Source organism: Mustela nivalis (genome assembly GCF_964662115.1).
Source record: "Mustela nivalis genome assembly, chromosome: 19".
NCBI lineage: Eukaryota > Metazoa > Chordata > Mammalia > Carnivora > Mustelidae > Mustela > Mustela nivalis.
The window spans coordinates 13,962,079-13,985,360 of NC_139038.1; the positions used below are offsets into that span (position 1 = coordinate 13,962,079).

At 54.7% G+C, this 23,282-nt stretch overlaps 1 protein-coding gene across 1 annotated transcript in view; it reads left to right on the forward strand.

Moving 5' to 3' along the window:
- GALNT17 (polypeptide N-acetylgalactosaminyltransferase 17) overlaps positions 1-23,282 on the forward strand; it is a 415,760-nt gene that overhangs the window by 204,897 nt on the left and 187,581 nt on the right. The window contains exons 4-5 of the mRNA XM_082714352.1: positions 11,010-11,184; positions 16,277-16,474. Of these exons, the coding sequence (XP_082570478.1) occupies positions 11,010-11,184; positions 16,277-16,474 (373 nt within the window). The remainder of the gene's footprint in view (positions 1-11,009; positions 11,185-16,276; positions 16,475-23,282) is intronic.

A 23,282-nucleotide genomic window follows, 5' to 3' on the forward strand; every position in this document is an offset into this window, starting at 1 on the left:
GTGCAGGTGGTTCTGTACAGTTTTAGCACATGTGTACATTCCTGTAACCAACACAATTAAGGTATAGAAATGTGCCAGCACCACAAAGCTTCCCCGTGCTCGCCTTCAATACCCACACCCGACTCCCACCCCCATCCCTGACCCCTGACAACCACTGATCTGTTCTCTTTCCTATAGTTTTGCTTTTTCCAGAATGTTCTCTAAACTGAACTCGACAGAATCTAATCCCGGTGGTTGGCTTTTTACACTCAGCATGGCTCCCTCAAGATCAGTCCAAGTTGCCGTGTGTACCAAGTTCATTCCTTTTGATTTTTGCAGAGATCTATGATACGGCTTCATCACACTCTGTTCCCCCTTGGGCCATGGGAGGACATCTGGGTTGTTTGATTTGGGGTTTTTACCAATAAAATTTCTATCAGTATTTGTGTACAGATGTTTGTGTGAAAATATAGGTTCATCTCTGTGGGATAAATGGCTCAGAATGCAATTGTGGGGTCTTGGGATACATGCATGTTAATGAACTTTTTGGTCATTCATTCCAGTTGTATGATATCCTCTCTTTAAAAAGTTTGATTGACTTTTAATCCTCCAACCCGGCCTCCAGTGGAAGAAAAGTGTCTGTTTTAACCTTGATGACCATGACTGTGGCACCAAAGGGAATGGTTGGGTTCTACAAGAACAAGTTATCAAGAAAACTTGTTGGAAGTTTTGCCTCATGATCAGACTCAGGGTTCACAGTGATGGGAATCAACAAAAATGCTGGAGCGTCCGACCCAACCCAGGGACAACAGTAAGGCTGAGGGGGGGGAGAGTCGGACCCAGGCATGCCGAAGTGTTTATGAGTGACCGGCCACCTCCAGTTCTTCGGGCTGCCTGGAGAGAAGTAGAGCTGGGAGGTGGCTCAGAGTCGTGTTACAATCCCGCTTCCTCCAGTGGAGAGGGACAGGCCCAGGGGACTCCTCGGGAAGGAAAATGGTGCTTTAGTATATGTCGAGTGCCCTTCCTTGGACCTGCCAACACTGTCTAGGAGGGCAGGGGATAGAACCACCCTGGCACAGCTCCAGCAAGGAAGGGGCTGGGCAGACGAGCACACCACGGACGACATCTCCTGGGGATTCACACTTAGGGTTCCTACAAGTTGGGGAAATGAATGAGGTCTTCGTGGCCCTTGAGTTGGCCCGTGAAAGGGCTTTGGGACATCGGGAAGCAGGAGGAAGCAGCAGTGGGAAGAAGTACCCGAACAGAAGCAGGGAGGCGTGGGGCCCACGGAGGGAAATGTGCCTATGGGATCCCACGTGCAGGAACTGGTGGGTGGACCGGAGAGACTCTCCATCAGGTTTGGAGAGCCCTACAGGGCCCCAGGATAGGGAGGAAGAGTGCGCACAGGTGAGTCTTCGACCCTCGACCCTCGCTAGCCCTGCTCCGCGGCCTCAGGGAAGAGGGAAGCCCGGGCTGCAGGAGCCGCGCAGCCTGGGACGGAGGCCGGCGAGCGTGCAGGCGGGACAGAGAGCGGTGCGAGGAGGCCCGGGGGCGTGAACTGGGGCTCAGGAGCTGCCCAAGGCCATGTTCACCGTTGTTCCTCCAAGAGCGGTGTTCAAGCTTTGACCTTATTTTACTGCGGAAAAAAAATGAGCCGGGCACGTGACGGGGGTGTCTGTAGATCACTTCAGCTTGAGTTCTGGTTCGCCTGCGCTTTGGCCTCAGGCCGTGTTACGGGGTCTGGAAAGGCCTGTGACCAAGACCAGCCCCAGATCTAGACGGGACCTTTGCCTGCTCTCGCCCTTAGGGCAAGAAGGCTGCCTTCAGAGGGTGGGTCCTGGTGGGTCCTTCTTGTCTTTCTTTTTTTTTTTAACCCTTTATTTATTTATTTTAGTTTTAATTAATTTTTTAAATTTATTTTTTATTTATTTTCAGCATAACAGTCAGTATTCATTGTTTTTGCACCACACCCAGTGCTCCATGCAATCCGTGCCCTCTATAATACCCACCACCTGGTTCCCCGACCTCCCACCCCACCCCCCGCCCCCTCAAAACCCTCAGATTGTTTTTCAGAGTCCATAGTCTCTCATGGTTCCTAACACCCGAGGGAGGGCAGTGAGCTGCCTGGCCTCAAGGGGGTCTGCTAGGCAACGCCTCCTCGCGGGATGTCCGGGAATGCGGGAGGGTTTGGTACAAAGACAGAACGGGTGTCCTGTGGCAGCTCAGGACCAGGTGTGTCTCTGTTCCCCAGGTGCCCCTGACCCAGTGTAAGTGCTCCCAGGTGCTCCTGGCCCTGGGGCGCCCTCTCTTCTGAGTTCTATCCCCTGTCACCCTCTTTCCGCATCAGAACATTCCAGCCCCATGCAGCCATCGCGTCTTGTGCGGCGCCGTTCCTGCCCCCTCCGTTACGCCTGCTCAGGGCCTGTGCGTCCCGCAGATGGTCTCCTGGGGCAGCGGAGACACAGTAGGTTCTGTGGGGCTTTGGGGACCCTAAGACGAGCTGCTCTTCATAGAGCGCTTGCGGGTCACCTAACGGTCCGACGGGGGTCGTTTGCTGTGAGCGCGCAAGAGCAGCCCCCTTGCGCCTGCGATCCATGCTGCCCTTGACCGGGGAGACTCCAGGGCTCTGAGCAGAGTCCCCAAAGGCTAGAGAAGGGTGGGTTGACCAGATGCCTTGCTCTCTCATTATGCCGCTCCTGGCTGCCACCAGCGTTGAAAGAAAACTGGAGGCGACCCAACACCAAGACCTGACCTCGTTCTCTCCAGGGCTTCACGTCTCTCATGCTCTGCTCTGCTCCCCCCACTCCTGCCCTTAATGACCGTGACTTTTGCTATTTCGAGGAAAATTTTGCCGGCTTCAGAGCATGCAGAATCAATATCGCAGTAAATAAGAAACATAATGAAAGAAAAACACACTCCAGCCTGTAGACAAATTTTATCGCTTAAATTCACATGTTATTATTAGAATCAGCTGCGACTGCCAGACTTGCCACGGCCTGTTGTTGGGGGCAGGATCGGGGGTGCTCTTCTATTCGGGGCAGCTGCTTGGAGGCACCACCTCTGGGCTCTATGCGTTTCCCTGTTGCTCTGGGCTACTTGTAGGGTTTTTTTGTTTTTTCTTTAAAGGTGAAATTTAAGTGGGGACAGCAGAGGCGAGGACCTTCTTAACAAAGGGATTGGAAGCAGGGGCGGCTTTCCTTTTCAAAGCGCCTCTCATGAATGCACAACTCGGTGTGATATATTTAGTGTAACACTTTGGTATATTTCGTGCCTTACATCTCTTTTCTTGCTTCTTTTCCTCTTTTGCTTTCTTTAGTCCTTGCTTTGATCTCGCTATGGAATAGCCTTTAAAACGCTCTCACACACAGCAAAAACATCCCTTTTTAATCCCCCCCATTCTTCCGGAAGTTTCCTGCTCCCGCCTCTTTTTCTTCTTCCCTCTTTGCTCCCATAGTCAGAAAATGCATTATTTAAGTCACAAAGCTGAGCGTTGCTCGGAGAATAAAATATGCATTATTGCTGCCTTCTGTATTATTTCAACCTGCATTTTAACATGCTCACTTCCTCTCTGCGGATGTTTGCAGGGGCTGGGATTTCAGAGACAGGCAGGGTCTTGCAGTGGTGTGGGGACCGTGGCTCATGTGTCACTCCTGTCCCTTCGGAGTCTAGTGGGACTGTCCGGAGATGCTCCATGTTCCGCAGGGTCTTCTCTATGCCCCCAGCCCTTGGGAGCCTCCGCAACAGCCCAGGGGCTTGTTCTCTGGGGAGGACTGACCGCCATTCACGTACGGGTGCCTACAGAGGCAGGTGCCTGCCTGCAGGGAGAGTGTGGGCGCCTCAGAGTTACCGAGGGGGCCAGTTCTGGGGCAGACCGGGTCAGGCCCCTTCTTCTGTGTGCAAGGTGCGCTCCCTGCTTGAGCAGACCAGGGACTTCGGGTCTCACAGCCCAGCACCCACAGGGACCGGAGGCGGAGTGCCGGGGGGATAGCCCGTGTCGCTTACCAACCGTGTCTTGCGGCAGGGACCTTACTCTCTGCGCTGCAGTTTGCTCCTCCATAACGTGGGGATAGCAGCGCCCCTACTCCACGTGAAGTCTCAATGGTAACAAGAGTTGATAGACCACAAGCAGCAGGTAGGTGGCTTCGCGCCAACAAGTATGAAGTGTTAAAGCAAAAATACAAAACAGCTGCCCGAGAACACAAAAGCCGTGCAATGTTAGAAGTTGGCAGATTAGGTCATTCTGTCACTGACTGCGAAAGGGGAGCTGATCCGGACAGCATTGGGGAGCATTTGACGGTCAGAGGACGGTCTTAGCAGTTTTGGCATCGAGATGCTTCATCATAGACACAGGTGAGCCTCGTATGTGAAGTGTTCAGAAAGTCATGATTATTAGCAAAAAGGAACTTGGAGCAAAAGGAACTTCCACGAAGTCAGGCTCACCGGGGCGCACTCACCGTCAAGCTGAGAAAACTCGTGCGTTGGGACCTCGCGCGTCTGCATTCCCGCTGACTGCGCCTTCACCCACTGTTTACCCTGAAGCCTGTGGGCTTTTGGGAAATTTATGAATAAGAGATTTTCTTTTTTAAAGACAGGGGTGTGGAGGGCAGGCAGGCTGGGCGTGGGGCAGGGTCGAGAGGGAGCCAGAGAGAAAATCCCAAGCAGGCACCACACACAGTGCAGACCGTGACGGGGCCTGACCTCACGACCCTGAGATCGTGACCTGTGCCCACATCAAGAGTCGGACACTTCACTGGTTGAGCCACCCAGGGGCCCCAAGAGACTTCCTTTTTCTTAAAGAGGATCCTCCACATCTTAGAGACTCTCCGTTCTACAGAACCCAGATTTGTTTCTGGAACTTCCTATCTCCATCTGACAGATGAGAAATCCACCTCCTGCACGACCAGATGACCAGGATATGTGACCAGGTTTCTCTAACCCCCCCTTTTTTTAATTTTTGAAGATAATGTTTAAACATGCACTGTTGGTTTTTGTAGGGCCACTTTCTTGTATTTAGCTGGTTAGCTGTTTCAGGCCCAAAGATACTCGCAGGCATACCCGAAAAGCCAAGTTTGAAGTCCATATTCTGTGTTCTTTCTGTGGTACCGTAGGTGATTTTTACGTTAAATCTCATTAAAAAAGACCCTGTGGAAATGTAGGGCTAGTCATGACAAGTAACTCTGCTAAAACCCCATGTTGGACTGTGATTTTTCCGCTGAGTGATCTTAAAGTCCCCCGGCGTGGTGAGCTGGGAGTTTTCATGAGGGGCGGAGGGCAGGCTGGTGTTGGGGGGCCTGGGAGTCTGACATGGAATCGAGGGCTGGATCCTCTCCTCAGAGACCAGACCCCCCTTCAGGGAGCCTGGAATTGCTGTGGGAACAACCTTCTGGTCGACTAAATGACCAGAATGAGGGTCAGAAAAGCAAACTGACGGCAAAACACAATCCGATCTTCAGGGAGGCCTCGGTGTTCAAACTCACCTCAGAACGGTTCCTCACCTCCTTCCCCAGCTCCAAGTTAACCCAGGCTTGTCGACCACACGGTCACCCGCTGTGCGATCCCGTTTATATGAACTACCCAGAAGAGGCAGGTTCACGGAGACCAGGAGAACAGGGATCTGTGGTCACTAGAGGCTGAGGCGGGGGTCAGAAGTGGAGAGTGACTGCTTAACAGATGCAGGGCTTATGTTTGGTGTGACGGAAAGTTCTAGAACTAGATAAGGGGATGGTTGCCCCACATCGTGAATGCACAGAATGCCACTGAACCGTATACTTAAGAAAAATAAAACGGTCAATCTCATGGCATGTGTATTCATCGCGCTGCCAACAGTGAAAAAGAATCCAGCAGTGCTTCCCAGAAGCCTTGGGTCTGTGCGAGAACTGTGTGGAGTGACCACAACCCTCTACTAACGCCGGCTAAATCAGAAACTCTTGCAGTGTGCCCGGAACCCTGTATTTGCACAGGCTCCCAGGTGATTCCCAGGAAGGCACCGCATTCTGAGAAACGCTGCATCTGAGGCACGCAGTTTTTGCTTTTTGCTTTTAACTGGAACATGCCGTATGTGCCCTTTTCTCGTCCCGGCTGTCACAACCCATGCATCCGCAGCTAGTGGCGTGTCCAAAGCCCAGCCGCCGCCTGCAGGGAGAGGTGGTGGTTGTGAGTGGCTGGGCTGGTGGCGGTGGCACCGAGAGGGGCAGGAGTGATGTTGGCGGAATCGTAGCCCTAAGGGCAATACACGAGGAGCCTGGGGGTGAGAACAGAAGCCCGAGCCTGTGCGGTCCTGGGCAGGGGGCGGACCTAATGGCCACGTTGCTCTGTGCAGGGCTGACCAGCAATGGGGACCCAGTTTGGGAATCGGCAAGACAGACCCTCGCCGTAGAGACTGAGATTAGCCTCAAGGAGCTCCATCTCTCTGAGGAGGCAGAAGGAGAAGGTTCGCGTCGTGGGAAAAGCAGAGACGGGCTGTGACCCCCTGGGATGGGGAGCATCTGCTCCGTGAGGAGGCCCGTTCCACGCCCCGGGGCTGGTTCACAGAGAGGGCGTTGTGCAGGTGGTCGCCGCCGGGCCCGAGCTGCTCCGAGTTGCTCTCCAGGCCAGCAGCAGCCACAGCCCCTCGGAACTTGTTAGAAATGCGAGTTCTCTCCGCACCCCAGACCTACCAGGGATCCCGAGAAGCACTCCTCCATCGGCGCTCACACTGACTGTCCTGAGTGAGAACTAGAACGTTCAGGAGGTCTCGTCCTCAAGACACAGCAACCACGTGAGGGTTGAGAGGTACAGATGTGACTCAGCCCTGGACAGCGTGGCCACGTCCGAGGTCACGGCTTGTGGCACCAAGGCTCATGGACTGGCTCCAGAGCAGGTAGAGATGAGTTCTGAAGGCCAACGCTTGCCTCTGAGCGGGGCTTAGATGCAGGACCGGACTGCTGCTTTATTCTCGAATATCCCTGAAAGCGCAGGCTCTAGCTATAATTCTGTAGTAATGATTCTGCCGTAGTTCTCAGTCTCCGTGACTTTCTTCTTGCCGGTGTGTGCTCCTTAGGCCTGGAGGGCAGGTGTCTCTTATCGCTGCGGCGAAGATACGTCTCTCTTCTGGTCCCTTCCGAATGCGGGTGGCGTTTGCTTCTTTCCTCTCCACCTCCCCAAATGCTATTTACCGAAACATTAAGAAGCGCAGAGATTGCCGAATGACGCTGGGCCAATTTACTATTAGATTTTATCACATTGGAAGGTAAATGCTTATTTTTGCCAACATGAGTTTTGGTTGTTTTTTTTTTTTCCTCTGAGTTTGCTGATGAGAAAAATCATACGTAAATTTTTTTCTTACTGTTGTTGTAACGTCCGAGCATGGTTTCCTCTGTTAAGGATGATGAAGGGTCTCAGGTGGCGGGGGGGGCATTTCCTACCACGGTCCGGGTGGGAACGGGCTTCTTTCCCTGGTGAACTTGTGGGCCTTGTTTTTACATGGTTAATTCGTAGGCTCTCTTGCTTTAAGGCAATTTCCAAATCTCAACACCCCAGGGCCTCAGACTGTTAAAACTGTGCTCCACCAGGATTACTCGTTTCTGGAAGTCTCCGGAGCTTTCCCACTCACCCACTTCTCTTGATGCGAACCTATCCCTGTGGGGCACAGCTGCTTCCAGAAGGGAATTCCTTTTTCTCTCTGGTCCCATCAGGAGCCTGCTTGCTGACTGGGTCTGTGAGGCGTCCTCCGGTCTCCGTGTGTCTAATGCATTTGATTCTCCTGCCTTTGGATGTTGGGTTACGCTCTGAGGGTAGGGACTGTGTCCGTTTCAGCCGTGCAGACACTCTGTATGTATCTGTGACATGAAGGCACATGGCCTCCTTTTGAAGCTCTACCCGTGACAGGCTCTGCCCCACGACACTGCTTGTAGCCAGCCTTGTTCCCGGCTCTTCTTCCTGCCTCCCGAACGCGCGTGTGTCCCCAGGTGCCGTCCCAAGTCTGCGCTCCGTCCCTAGAGTCTCCGGGCTCTTTCACAGTGTCCTCTCTCACCACTGTGTTCCCAGTACCATGTGCCTCTGTCCTCACCTCAGGGTCGCTGTTTGGTTCAGCAGTCTGCCTGACGTCTGCCGGCATCTCATTGTCCCCAGGTGGACTCACCAATGTGTTCTCCGACTTCTCTCCTTTTTCTCTTTTCTGGTTCGTGACCTCTTCCCAGTCTCCCAGACACTAGTGGTTTTGTCGCCTGAGAAGACCCAGTTCCGTGCTTGGGCATTTCGCTGTGTGTTTATGTGTCCGGGGACGTTGAGAATGCATGTCCGGAAGCTGCCATCCAGTGACCGGACAGAGTGCCCCTGGGGGTCCCAGTCACCCGGCAGCGAAAGGGTGACAGTGTCTGGGTGCCTGGAGTAGAACTCAGCACCCAGCATTCAGGATACTCTCCCTGCACCTATGGAGAGTCCCCAAATTCCTACCGCCACGCGCCGATCCTAGCGAATGGACAGGTGTCCCACCGCGCCATTCCGTGGGTGAGGTGCCCGTGCGCGGTCCCGGCATGTCCCTTCATCCCCTGCCCGCCCACCCGGCATTCATGAGGAAAAGTTAAGACCCGAGCAGGCCTGGCCTGCCCCACGCTCTTGGTCAGAACTCTTGTTACGAGAAGTGTAATGAAGACGGGAAAAATCCCGCCAACATTCAGTCGGTAGAGGTTTCTAGAAGCTCAAAACCCCGTGTATTTGGTTATCCTTCTCTCATGGTGAGTGAAAAACAGAGGGTCCCCACAGCCTGGCCTCAGCTCTCGCCAGCGCTGGGATGAGGGCAAGTACTGGAGAGACCAGTTGGTGACGTCACCAAGCACAATAATTCTCCAGGCTGTGTAGTGTGCCCGGCATGCGCCAAGAAAGCCCTGTGTGTTTTGAGCTCAGTGGTTCTCAGTGTGGTTCCCCATACTCCAGCATGGACACCGCCTCCCACCCCGGGTCTTGTTAGAAACACAGACACGCAGGCCTCACCCCCAACCTTCTGAAAATGGGACTGTGGGGGAGGGCCCCCCCCCACCGGTGGTACTAATGTGCCCCCAGTTTGAGAGCCACTGTTCTAACATGCAGGCCTGTTCCCTTCTGGGGGCGGCTTCCTCTGGCTCCGTGGTCTGCTCTGAAGTCTCTGTCCACGTGCTCCACGGCTCTGCAGACAGGAAACTCAGGGTTGAGCCTTCACACTGTGACAGCGACCTTGCTCGGCATTCCCTCACAGGGACTCATTCCGTCCCTACCACACCGCTACGGGGCCCATGTCCCCTTCCGTAGAGGAGGAAATTGAGGCCTGAACTGATTGGCTAAAGCCCCCAGGGCCACTCAGGAGATTGGTGGCAGCTCTGGGTTCTGAATCCCAGGCGGCCCGACTCCATTGTTGAAAAACCCAAGCACATGCTACTTCTTGTTAGAGGGTCATGCCCCTGCCCCATCCAGATTCCCACTTTTTCCCCTTCCCAAACAAATACCCCCTCCTGGTGTTCGTTTGCTTGGCCGCCATAACTGAGGACCACAGACGGGGCGGCTTGACCAGCAGTTCTGGAGGCCGGACGTCCAAGACCAAGGTGTGCGCAGGGTCGGTGTCTCCCGAGTCTCCCCCGCAGCCTGCAGAGAACCACCTTGTCTTTGTGGGTGGCCCCCGGTGCCTCCGAATCTCTTCTTAAAAGACCACCAGTCATGCTGGATTCGGGCCACACTCACAAATTAATCACCTCCTTCAAGTCCGTCTCTGCAGATAGGATCGCATCCTGAGGACCTGGGGTGGGTAAGGCTTCGACAGGTAGATTCTGGGGAGCGCACAGTGTGGCCCCTCAGGTTCCCACTCCCTCACCATGTGGGCATTTGATAGGAACCGCTCCACGTCTCCGTGCCACGGAGACTCCCCGCTCCCACCAGCTACACACCCCGGCCTCTGCAGTTCTTCCCGGGTCCCCTGGCAGCATCGATTCCCGGGACGACACCCGTGGCCTAGAGAGCTCAGCCTCTACCTAGGCTCACATCTGTGGCTTTAATTCCCCAAAGTTGCTGTGTATAACCAGGAAGTGAGGGTTCTACACGACATCTGTAAATACAGCCTCTTTGGGTTTCTCTCGAATGGCGTCAGAGGTAAGAGTGTCTGTTGAAGGATGGTTTGTGGCCCGCTGGTGTGCTCCCCAGCCCACAGTGATCCGTAGCAGCGTCCCCAAGGCTGGATCCTCGCGGCGTGCAGACCTGTGCGCGCCCTCCCCTCCCCCTCCATCTGGAGATTCTCATGTACAGAAAGGGGTCAGCTGTCCTGTCTATGGGGTAGACATATTTGGTGCGTGTCTTAGCCCTTCCATTACTCAGTGTGTGACCTCAGGACAGGTCAGCTCCCCCAAGACTGTTTCTTCATTTGCAAAGTGGGATGAATCCAGGTAATTAATGGGATCAATCTGGCTCCCTCCTACTTGCTGCGAGGATTACATTGGATCATGTACATAACACACTGTATACCACCTGCTTGTCGCAGAAGGGAGGCTGCTGGATCTCTGCTAGGGCAGCGCTTCTGCTACTAGGCAAAGAGTCCTTTGTTAAACTGAGACCACAGCAGCAATCTTGTTAGCGGTGCATCTGGTGCGTGACTGTGGGACTGGACCACCCAGGATACGTACTCGAAGAACCAGTGTGTGCGCTGATGGGAAAACGTGTTTAGAAGTTGAATAACAGGACCCAGGGGACGGTGGGGGGGCAGAAATGCTGGCCTAGAAAGGAGGAAAGGCCACAAAGAGAAGCCGCCTCAGAAGGCATCTGCTGGCCTGGAGCGGTCAGAACGTTAAAGCCCGATGTGGATTCTGTCCAGCTGTGTGGCTTGGACGTGGGGCGAACACGGCTGTTCTGCGTTGGCGTGTCGGCACTGTCTTCGGATGCCCTTGCTGAGCCAGTTGTCTCCTGACTAACACTACTAGCATGTCCACTTCTCTGCCTCTCGAGCTCCCTGAGGATCCGCTGGCATCGCAGTGGGTCGGACGCATGGGTGACATGACGTGTTCATGGACCTTCTTGCATTTTATCCTTTGCAGAGGAGCTGAAGGCCCCCCTGGAGGAGTACGTGCACAAGCGCTACCCCGGGCTGGTGAAGGTGGTGCGCAACCAGAAGAGAGAGGGCCTGATCCGAGCTCGCATCGAGGGCTGGAAGGTGGCCACGGGCCAGGTCACTGGCTTCTTTGATGCCCACGTGGAGTTCACCGCTGGCTGGTAGGTCACAGGCTGGACCCCGGGGGCACCGAGACCCACAGGAATGTGGTCAGGAGCAATTAGAGTCGGGGAGGTGGAACTTTGCCTGTTTCCTCTGGGGCTGCCAGAACAATGGAGAAGGACTGGTTGTTAGTCGGGGACAGAACGGGGAAGCAGGGACAAACGTGCCCTATCCCCTGTTCTTCATTGTGGGTATCACCCTCCCCATCGTCATCCAAATGCCCGGCAGAACGTGAGGTTAATTGCCAGAACTCAAGATAATCCTTGCTAAGGGGACAAGACAGCCATATGTCTGTATGTATTCTCTTCTCCCACTGGCGTGTTCCCTTGTCTGAGGATGGTTGGGTGCTGATTGGAGGAAAGAGATCCATTTCTAATGCTGCCTACTAGGGAGAGCCTCCTGGAACCCATGGGACCATCTGTGACATCATATGCAGGAAGGGGAGGGTTCGTCTCTACAGATGTGGCCCCCAGGGGTTTCCCAGGTGGTGAAAAGATCGATCTGGCAGAAATGGGGGGTGGGGAGCCCCAGGGAGAGGAGGCGTCTTGGGAAGCAAGAGTAGCAAAGCATCAGAATGCCCAGATCCCTCAGTGAGCGCTGACAGTGGGTTAGGACTTCCCAGCTGAGAAGAGCCGTCATGTGATTGCTGCTGACTGACCACCGGCAACAGAGCAGCGTAGAGCTTAAATAACCTGTGCTCGGTTTGTTGAATTACTGAGAAGCAGAGTTTTCATCTCACAAATCATGTTTGTAACGTGTCGACTCACGGGCACCATCTTGAATACACGTTGTTCACGGTACCAGATTGGAAGAGCCACTGTCCCGTCACCACTGACACATTAAATCATTTCTTCTCCTTCATTTGCAACAGACTTTAGAATCTCTTTCATGGCCTGATCAGAGAATGGCTACCCGCGCGAGCCCATGAAGACTGGAAACGGGGTCAGGGCTGACCCTGCCTCTTCCAGGTGCACATAGGTAGCTGGTGTCATCTCAGACACTAGTTTCCTTCCTGGTGTTTCTGCCGCCCTCAGACCTGGTGACACAGGGCTGTATGCTTGCCGCCCTGACCTCCCCCATGCTTCGGAGTTGTTTATATATCATAAACAATTCTCAGATTGTGGTCCCCAGACCAGCAGCAGCATCTGGGAACTTGTTCGAGAAGCAGATCCTTGGGCTCCCCCAAGGCCTCTGAAATCAGAAGCTCTAGGGGTGGGTGCAGCGATCCACTTTAAGCAGCCCTCCAGGTGACGCTGCTGCGCACTCAGGGTTGAGAACCGTTGAGCTGGAAGCCACCCAGCAGATGAACTCAGATGTTCCACGGGAACGTCTGGCCTTTCTCGCCACATCCTTGCCTCCCTGTTTCTTTTCTGTCAAAACTGGTGGCTCTGCCCACGTCTCTTTGCACTCGATTCTTCCCTGCCGGTTATGTCACCCACCCGGTCAGCCTCCGGCTCTCATCAAGCTCTAGCTCTGCCTGGTTCCTTCTATCTCGCACGTCTCGCACGTCTGCCCTTTCCCCTTGGCCTAGACCCTACTCCCCCACCGCACACCTTGCACCTAAACTTGCACAGTGGCTGCCTGAGTCATCCTTTCGACAAATATTTCCTAGGTGCCTGCTACGGTTCCAGATGCTGTCCTGGGCCAGGGGTGGGGTGACCAACTCTTCAGGTCTGCCTAGTGCTGAGGGATTTCCCCAAATGCAGGACTTGCAGCAGTAGAAGTCCTAGGCGAGCTGGGACAGTTGGTCATTCAGCTGGGGTTCAGAATCGGGCAGGACTCAAGTAGCCCGTGGTCTACCTGGTCTCTGTGCCAGCCTTAGCCCATCACACTCAGTTTCCACATGTCTATCGGAGTGACCTGTAGTCCCTGGTGGTTCCTCATTACAAGGTAGACACTGTGTCTCAACTTTCACTGGGTTATGCTGCTCTCGTAATTTCCAACCTCAGTGATTTCTGACGACAAAGATTTTCATCTTATCTGGGAGCCGGTCAGCCACTGCTTCTCCGTCTGGAGCTCTTCTGCACACGTGTTCTGCATTCTGAAACCTCAAGGAGGGTTTTGTTTTGTTTTTCCCTGTAACTTAAAGTACCTTGCTAAAGTCGATGGAATTGGTCATAGCAATTTTTAAAACTGGTGTTAGTTTTGCAATTATTAGCCTAAATGTAGTACAGAGAAACCAGGACATTTGAGTTCAGTTGCTTGGAGTCTGTAGCTTAAAAACAGCTTAACTTTGTACAGGTTAACATGTGGTCACTTAGTAAAGTCCTTCTGAGACTCTTTCTTTTTTGTTTAAAGAGTTAGAATTTGTTCTCTCTTCCTGGAAGGGAGCACTGACATTTAACAGCCTTTAGGCTGTCGTCCTGTGTACATAAAATGGAAATCTGGCCATAAGAGGCCATGTGGGAAAGGAGTCGTGATGCATTTTATTTTATATGCCAGTGTACTTGATTGTGAAGAGAGCAGAGATTTGATTCAGGACTCGTGGACACTTGTACTAAAATGCCTTACGCTGTTAACCATGAGGTCTGAAACAGGAATTGCTCGGGGCCGGGCAGGGGAGGGGGTGTCAGACCGTGTAATTCTACCCTGGTCATGGGCTAATGAACAGTGTGAAGACAGCCACTTCGAGAAACCCCAAATTAAAAAAAAAGAAAGAAAGAAAGAAAGCAAAAACCAGTCTGTAGACGAACAATCTGATCATTGCTAAAGTGAGGCTGTTTTCACCTATTGATTCGATGAAGTCCTATTCGCCGTCCCGATGGGCTACGGTTCTCCCAGTGTTTCAGATCCAGGTGTGTCAGCTACAGGCTGTGGGTCTGGGGAACGCCAGAGAGTCGTGCTGTTCCCTAAGAATGCGAGTAGGTGGTGGGTGTTTCTCAGCCAGAGCAGTGAGTGCCCGCGAGGGGGTGAGCGAGTGAGCGCGGCGGGTCCCCCAGAGGCGGCCCGCGAGTCTCTGGGCCTCGGAGGCTGCGTCCCGGCTCCGATCTTCCCCTGAAGACGCCGGTGGACGGCAGCGCACGGGACCGTTTAAAAGTGACAAACAGCTCAGTATTGAAACGGGACACCCGTGTCCTGTCTCTCGGTCTGAAGCGACAGGAAGCAGAGCTCTGCCGGGGACGCCCCGTGGTTGTGGCTCTGCGGGTTTCTGCTTGGATGTGACGTCGTCTCTTCTGCTCAGACCCCATTGTCCAGAGCAGGTCCCAGATGATGGGCTGCGGGAGGGAGAGCGCCGCGCCGCGGGAAGCACAGCCGGCCGCCCCGTGGAAGGAAGGGTGTGCCCGGGCCGCGCTGTGAGTAACTGGGAGCAGGGGCATCTTTGCTCGCACCCTGGGAGGTCACCCCGCAGCATCAGAAGCGTTGGTGGAACAAAGCCGCCTTGCCCCCGAGCTCAGAAGCCCAGCACAGTGGCAGGGGACTGATTGCTTCTCTGCAGCCACCAGACCAGCCGGGGGACCCTGGTCCCATCAAGGACACGGTGGAGCTTATGGGCAGGGCGCGAAGCCAGGCCATCCAGGTCAGAAACCCCGGCTCTGCCACCGGCTGGCTGTGTGGCCTGGGGCAAGCCATGTAACCTCATTTGTCCGATGCTGATCATACTGTCTACCTCCTGGAACCTTTGTGAGGTTTCCATGAGTCGCCCTGGCTCCTGTGGGACGCCTCGAATGGTGCCTGGTGTGTAGTAACTGGCCCATAGCTGTCCACGGCCATTAGCTCATGCGGAAAAACTGTGCGTGTTCTAACAGTGGCAAAGGCAAGGTATAGTCAGGGTGACCTGATGAGATGGAGAAGATGGTCCAAGAGCTGAGAGGAAGGGCAGAGCCTTCCTACCAGGAGAAACCAAGGAAGGCTTCCTGGAAGAGGTGGCACTTGATCTGGTAAGACTCCATAGGTAACTAGACTTCCTGCCAGTGGCCAAGGGCGTTCCTCCCGGGAGGAGAACCGCAGGAGCAGGTGTTTGGAGGGGTGAAGCTCTGAAGCGTGTCTCGGAGCCCCAGCGAGTCAGTCCCACTTGGCTTCAGTTTGCGTGGTGCGTGCAAAAGCACTGGGGGCAGTAAATGGCCCAGGGTATGTTTTATTGCTCATTTTAAATAGAAAATGAGATGAGCCAACAGGTAATTCAATAGCTGGAAACGAAAAGAGATGGGAAGCAGGCCGAGCATTCTCATTATTCTCCAAGTAATGCAGAGGAACGGTATCTTCACTAGACTCTTTTCCAAAGCCGAGCGCTGTTCTAAGCAGGGAGATTAATGCCCTGGCTTGCGAGAGCCATCTTTGCCTTCTCGGATCTGGGAAACAGCCCTTGCCGACGTCTGCCTGAGAGACACACACTGGTGGGGGAGCCTGACCACCTGCTTTCTCCTGAGTGGGCGGGGCTGCACCTTGAACCCCGAGCCAGGTCCCTGCCCATCTCCCACTGCAGCCCTGAGGGGCCGGGCTGGCTGGGAGGCAGGACTCTGCCTGCCTTTGCATTTAATTAGTTCTCTCCTGCCACTGCTAACCAATTCAATTAGATCCCTTTTAAGAAATCAATTAAATAATCAATTAAAACAACTGAAACAGTCACACACACCGAGAAGCTAGTGAGATGCTTATTAAAACCAGGCCATCAAGGGCAGAAGTGACCCATTTTGGGAGAGAAAATTCAGCTCCTGCAGAAGAAACAAGAGATGTCAACCAGTGCCAGAGGGGAAATGGCAGAACTGGGAAGCCTGAGTGCGGTGTGCCTGGTGAACCGCGTGGAGTCTGGCGGGCTGGCCTCGGCACAACACACAGGCCTGGGGCGTTCGTGGGGAGAGGCCCCCACGTTCTGAATTCTTGCCCTGGGTCTCTCGGGCCCAGGGCCCAGGGGCCAGGGGCCAGGGCGTGGGCCACACGGCACCGCCTTCCAGAGCGCGCTCCCAGGGGCACGGTCCACTCCGGGCAGGTCGCTCATATGCCTCAGTTTCCACCTGAGCCTCAGCCCACCCAGGGCCGCCACCTTCGCTATAGATCACCTCTGTGCATTCCACGTGGGGTGGGGGTCCGTGCCAGCGGGGGGGCGGGCGTGCCACAGGAGCAAGACTTTACTTCTCCTTCCCTGTGTTTCAGGGCCGAGCCGGTTCTGTCCCGAATCCAGGAGAACCGGAAGCGAGTGATCCTTCCGTCCATCGACAACATCAAGCAGGACACGTTTGAGGTGCAGCGGTACGAGAACTCGGCCCACGGCTACAGCTGGGAGCTGTGGTGCATGTACATCAGCCCCCCGAAAGGCTGGTGGGACGCCGGAGACCCGTCTCTCCCCATCAGGTCGGTGCGGCCGGCTCCGGAGGCTGTTGCGTCCCCAGATCCCAGGGACGCGGGAGCCCGGAGGGAGGGAGTGTAGGCGGGGCCCCCCGGGGTGGCCGGCAGTGGGCAGAAGCCACTTTGGGACTTGACGGTGTCTTACTGTCCGGGCTTGCTGAGGAAGCAAGAAATGCCTTTGTCTTTCGCTAAAGGTTTCAGGTGTAGCTTATCAAACGGTGATACAGAAAGATGGGAATGTTGAGAACATCCGCCCCCTGTCATCCACCCTCTGTCTGATGGTCTGTGTCCAAGAGCTTGGCCCGTGACGTTTGCGGGGTGGTCGTTCCCGTGGCTCTTTCATACCTGCAGCCCTATCTCCCCTTTGGTGATGTGGGAACATGGAGAAAACCGTATTTTTGTGACACTGGCGGGCCTTTGTGCAGCCCTGTCTGACTTTCGCCCACGTCCCACCCTGGTGCCCACGGAGATGAGGGCATCGGTACCCCAGAGCGCGCCAGCCGGGAAGCTCTCACGTAAGGGGTGTTGAGTACAGTGGGCTGACGCTGACGCCGTACTCCCACGGCTGCTGTGACAAATCACTACCGGCGTGGTGGCCGGAAACCCCGCAGATGTGCTTGCTGCGTTCCGCGGGTCAGAGGGCCGGAGTGAGCTTTCCGGAGCTAACGGTGTGCTCAGCGACGGGCTTCTTCTGGAGGCTGGCGGGGAGCGTCCCTTTCCCTGCCTTTCCCAGCTTCTGGAAGTCCTCGTTCCTGGGTTTGTGGCTCCGTCATCCCCTCGTTCCTGGGTCTGTGGCTCCGTCATCCCCTCGTTCCTGGGTCTGTGGCTCCGTCACCCCCTCGTTCCTGGGTCTGTGGCTCCGTCACCCCCTCGTTCCTGGGTCTGTGGCTCCGTCACCCCCTCGTTCCTGGGTCTGTGGCTCCGTCACCCCCTCGTTCCTGGGTCTGTGGCTCCGTCACCCCCTCGTTCCTGGGTCTGTGGCTCCGTCACCCCCTCGTTCCTGGGTCTGTGGCTCCGTCACCCCCTCGTTCCTGGGTCTGTGGCTCCGTCACCCCCTCGTTCCTGGGTCTGTGGCTCCGTCACCCCCTCGTTCCTGGGTCTGTGGCTCCGTCACCCCCTCGTTCCTGGGTCTGTGGCTCCGTCATCCCCTCGTTCCTGGGTTTGTGGCTCCGTCATCCCCTCGTTCCTGGGTTTGTGGCTCCATCATCCCCTCCTTTCCACTCTTCCTTCATCACACGCCCTTCTCCTCCCTCCGAAGTCTCTGCCTCCCTGCCATGCGCCCTTGTGATGACATTGACGGCCCGTGTGCATAAGCGAAGGTAATTCTCTAGCCCACAAAAAGACCTCATCTGCAAAGTCCTTTTTCCCACGTAAGGAAACGTTTACAGGTTCCGGAGATTAGGATGTAGATTTTTTGGAGGGGAGGAGGCGTTGTCCAGCCCGCCACAGAGGCTGTTTCTCACCATGAGACCTGAGTCATTCGGAACTTCTGTGAGTTTTGCTGAAGGGCCCAAGTGGCTTCAGACCTTCAGGGATCTGTCATCAGTTAGGGCAGGCGGGAGACGCTTTCCTGCCTTGGCTTGGGTTTGAGGCAGTGTCTGTTGATCTAAAGGAGGAGGCAAGAAGGAGTTGTGGGCTAGGACGAGGACTTTTGACAGGTGGTTCTGAAGTTCATAGTTGTCACATGTTAAATAACAAAGTTGCCTCGGGTTCTCTTATTTTCCTGCCCAAACTGAGAGCTGAGGACCTAATCGCTTTAGAGTAGGGCTGCCCTGGGTGGATCTGTGCAACAAGGAAGGCGATGTTTTGGGCCTATAACTTCCTGCACCAGAGAGGTCCTGTGCCTCAGTTTCCATCCTAGTCTCAATGTTCAGTGCTGTGCTGTAGGCCACGCTCCTGGCTCCTTGCAAATACTTACGTACACTCATCAGTAAGGTGTCACCTGGGAGCAAAGCACGACCTTTGGGGAATTTGGATTTAATGGTGGGCTGCCCCCTCACATCCATTAGGGTGGGACTGTCCAACCAACAAGCAGAGAGGAACAGGTGTTGGCAAGGATGGAGAAATTGGAATCCTTGAGCACTGCTCGTAGAAATACCAAATCATGCAGCACCAGAGTTCCTCGGGAATTTCTAAAAAACAGAATTACCATGTGGTCCAGCAGTGTCTCATCTGGGTACAGACCCAAAAGAGTTGAAAGCAGCCTCTCAGAGAGAGAGTTGCACACCCGTGTTCCTGGCAGCACTAATTCACAACAGCTAGAGGGTGCTGGTGACCCAAGCGTCCACCGATGGATGGAAGGGGGATAAAACGTGGGGTGTACATGCAACGGAATATCACTCAGCCCTAACAAAGGTAGGAGGTTCCCATATAAGCTACAGCATCAGTGAACCTTGGGGACATCACATTAAATGAAATAAACCAGTTACCAAAGCCACATCCTGTATGGTTCCACTCCTGTGAGGTACCGAGCACGGCCAGATTTACGGAGATGGAGGATCGGTGGTCGTCAGGTGCTGGGAGAAGAGAGGCGTGGGGCGTGTTACCCGACAGTGCCGAGTTTCGGTTTTGCAAGATGGAAAGCGTTGTGGGGTCGGGTGCAGAACAACATGGAGGAACTCAGCACTGCTGAGCTGAACACACACGGTACTTCCTCCCTGACCTCCGGCCGCCACGGATGCGGGAAGGGGGCTGACACGGTGCTACCGCAGAGGCGAAGCAGTGGGACCAGTGCCGTGCAGTCAGGTGCCCAGAAAACCGCTATTCCTACATATGAAAGGCACCATGCGAAAATGTGGCTTGTATTTTGTGAGTTACGGTAATATTAGCAGATGATTGATGCGCGCTCTACAAAGACTCAAGAAAACAGAGCTGTGACCGTGAGTCATTAATACTGCCTGTATCTCTGACGCACAAAACAGAATCAAATACCAGCCATCTCTTCTTAATGGATCACAACTGACGAAATGCGTAGTTTGTTAATGGCGGATGGAGCTGTTCTTACAGGACAGAGGTTTGTGGCCCTTCTGATGGTGCCGTGCAGAGACACTAGGATTTCTTGCACGTGAGGACATGGTAGTTTCTGCTCCCCGGCGGTGATCCTAACGCTTCAGGAGCAATGGTTTTATTTTGGGGAAGGGCACGGTGGGGAGAGCATTTCACCATCCGCACGGCGCGGCCGGGTGAGGCGTGGACGCCGAGTCGTCCCAGGTGACGACATAATACAGGAGATTTTGCATTAAGAAAATTTATATCCTTAAAAAAGAGGAAAATGTGTAACTTTTCTGTTTTACTTCTTTCCCTTTTCTTCCTCTACTTTTTCCCTGCCTGGTAAATGGTTTATTTCCACGGTTTTCCATCTGTTCTCTGCCCTTCTTTGTGTCCACCAGAGCCACTAGAGCGGAGAGGGGGCCCGTGCCGTGAAGCAGAGCAGAGTCTGGGTATGGGGGTGGGGTGCGGGGGCTGAAGAATGCATTGCGCCCCCCCAAGAAGGCAGCTGCTTCCAGCCCCAGGGGACTGTGCTAGCCGGGGGGCAGGGACCCAGGTCTGGCCTTTGCTGGGTCCTCAGACTTTGAAGAGAACACACAAATCCAGATCATTCCATGAAGTCTCTTGTTTTCTAAATATTGGCCCCCAAATCCCTCTTTTTCGACGCTGTGCAGGAGACTTGTGTCATTCCCAGGACAGCCATATCCCTGCTTCTCACACCGGGAGCCTGGGCACCTGCACTGTGTGGCGTGACCGAGGGACTGGGGGGTTTGGGGAAGGGTTACTCGGAGCTGCAGGAGAAGCATAGTTAGGCTTTCCGGAGCTTGGGTTAAGCCTTACGAGGTCCCCGTGGCCTCCACTATGTGACATTGTCCTCTGCTGCTGGGACTCTTCAGGGAAGGACTGAGGGCCCGGTCCAGCTCTTGTCTCGCAGAGCAGGGGCTCACGTCTTTGTATAAGCCCTGATTTTTCTCCAGAGTGACACTATGTCCAGGGTCACATCGGTAATGTTTCTGAGTCAAGGACCTCTTGCCTAAGCTAATGAAAGGCATAGATCGTATCGACCCTGAACTTGTCCGATCGGACAGAACTTTTCATATAATTGCATAAACTTCGTGAGGCCCGAATGATTCGCAGGGCTCCTGTTATGAACCAGTGCTGCGTTCCTACTTGCCTCTCCCAGTCGGAGAGCCTCTCTCTACCGTCTTTATCGCCCACCAGACCATAGACCTATGAAGCCAGGAGTGTGGCTGGGTCACGGCTGCGGACCCCCTGCTCACCTACTACCTGGCACTTAGTCGTCTGCTGAGAATCTTTAGTGAATGACCGAATGGTTGAGTGACAGTTGAGGCTCTGAAGAGCCATCCGCCCTAGCAATTAGAGAGAGAGTGACAGTGCCCAGAGGTCCTTTAGAGAAAGACAAGGAGAGCCTGAATATTTCTGGGGTGGAGGGAGCCTTCATAAGGGAGACTGACAGGTCTTGGTGAATGATCAGAGATGTATGAGGACAATCGGGGAGTAAGAGATTTAATAATGGGAAGACCCGGAACACCACTGGGTTTAAGGGCTCAGCCCCTCATGGCCTTGCTGAAACCGTTTTAAGGGAGCATTCGGGTCCGAAGCCAGCTGGCAGTGTGCGGAGGGACGGATGGAGTATGAAGACCTTGAGGAAGCGAGTGAGGGGTTTGGGGCAGCCTGGACTCGGTGGGGGGAGGGTGGAAGCTGCGGAGGGGGGTAAGGAGAGATCAGGTGATGTGATTTTAGGAATGGGAGAAACTGAGCGTGCACCCCAGGGCGCGGGAGAGCAGAACTCCTGGGTGTAACGGTCAAACCCCGCTGTCTCGGTTTCCTCCTCCTCAGTGCCGTGAGCTTTCTCCTGCCCTGATGGAAACCCCGGTAGACCTTGTGATGTTTCTTATCACTCTTGGGTTAGGCAAGTCCTGGGGCCACTTACGTCACACATCAGCCTCAGTGCACTATGGATATTGTCCCATCTCCTGTCATCATAAAAACTTGAACCTCCTTGAATTTAAGAACGCTTCAGGGCACCTGGGTGGCTCAGTCGGTTAGGCGTCCGACGCCTGATCTCAGCTCAAGTCTTGATCTCAGGGTGGTGAGTTCAAGCTCTGTATTAGGCTCCGTGCTGAATAAGATGTCCTCCTGTCCCTCGCTGACCCTTTGCAGTAGGGGAGTGGCCTGTTGCTCACTCCTCTGTCCCACGGGAGGTGCGGAGGAAGGATCTTCCCATTGTCCAATGTAGGGCCGGGCAATCTGAGCCTCGATTCTGCTTTATCAAGGCGGCAGGGACTCTCCCTCCTTGGGCCTCTTCCCATGCTCTTTCCGCCTCTGGCTTAGCGTCCGCCCCGCACCCTCTAACTGCTGGGGTCCCTGTACTGCAGAGCTGCCTTTTACTTCCAGGTAGTTAATTCATAAATTTACATATGCATTTTAAGCACTTATTTTTTTCAAGCTTTCCTGAGCGACGATTGACAAACAAGAACTGTGAGCACTTACTGGGGACAGTGTTCTGGCACAAAATGGCTGCCGAGGTCAGGTCAGGGAACGCGTCCATCACTTTCCAAAGTCACTGTCTTTGAAAGGGTGGGAGCCCTCAAGATCTCTTCCCTCAGCTGGCTTGGAGCCTGCAGGCGGTTACTAACAAGCGCGGTCACCGTGCTGTCCGCCTGATCTCTGGAACTCCCGGCTTGAGGTTCCGTGTCTGCTCTTGGCCCAGCGCCTCGCCGCTTCCCCCAGCCCCGGCCCCGGCCCCGGCCCCCGCTGTGCTGATCTCTGCTCCCTGACGAGCCCCGTACGCGGGAGTCACTCCCTACCTGTGTCTCTCCGTCTGGCGTCTGACACTCGGCAGGACGCCCTCAAGGTCCATCCGTGTGTTGCAAATGGTGGGATTTTCTTCTTTCTCCGACACGTCACGCCTTCTCGGTCCAGTTCACCCATCGACGGACGCGTAGATGGTTTCTGTGTCTTCTAGGGTGCGATTCTAGGCCTTCCTTTTTTTCTGTTTTGCTGACGATTTTATTTAAGGTGGTAAAGCGTACGTGACACAAATTTTACATGTTAACCATTTTATGGTATCGGATTCAGTGGTGTTCCGTGCACTCGCACTCCTGTGCACACATCAGCACTTCCTGCCCAGCTCCCTCCCCAGTAGACACTCCCCCCTCCCCCCTCCCCACTCCACCCTTCCCCACCTCTGCCGCGTCCCTGGCAGCGGCATCTGCTGTCTGTCTCTGGACGTCCTGTTCCGGACAGTTCGACAGTCCCGGGGCTTGTGTTTGGCTTCTTTGACATCACCCACGGTTTGCGATGTTCGTCCGTGTTGTAATGTGAGTGAGTAGTTCCCTCCTTTTCTATACCGAGCTTTAATAATGGCCCTTTTGAAAGTGGTCCCGGGTCAACATTTGCTCTGGGTTCCGTGTCTGCGTCCCAGGAGTCACACACCGAGAGGTGACACCCCTGTCCCCCCGGGCTCCACTCTGCTCCACAGGCCACTTTCCCTAACCCTGCGGCAGGGAGGAGTGAGGGTGTTTTCTGCTGCCGGGAGCACTGGCCGTCAGGCTTGGGTCAGACGGTAAGACCCCCTGCTCCGGGGAGCACCTCACTCGGGGAACTCTCCTCACACATTGTCCCCTGAAGGCCACTCCCTTACCAGCTGCTTCTCAGCTTCCGACTTTGGAACTCCTGCCCGATCTCCCTGAATTTGTCGTCTGTTGCTCGAACGTCCTCTTCCCAGGTGAGGACAGGAAGACTGCCGTTTAAACACGCACGGGGGCGCCGGGGGGGCTCAGTGGGTGAAAGCCGCTGCCTT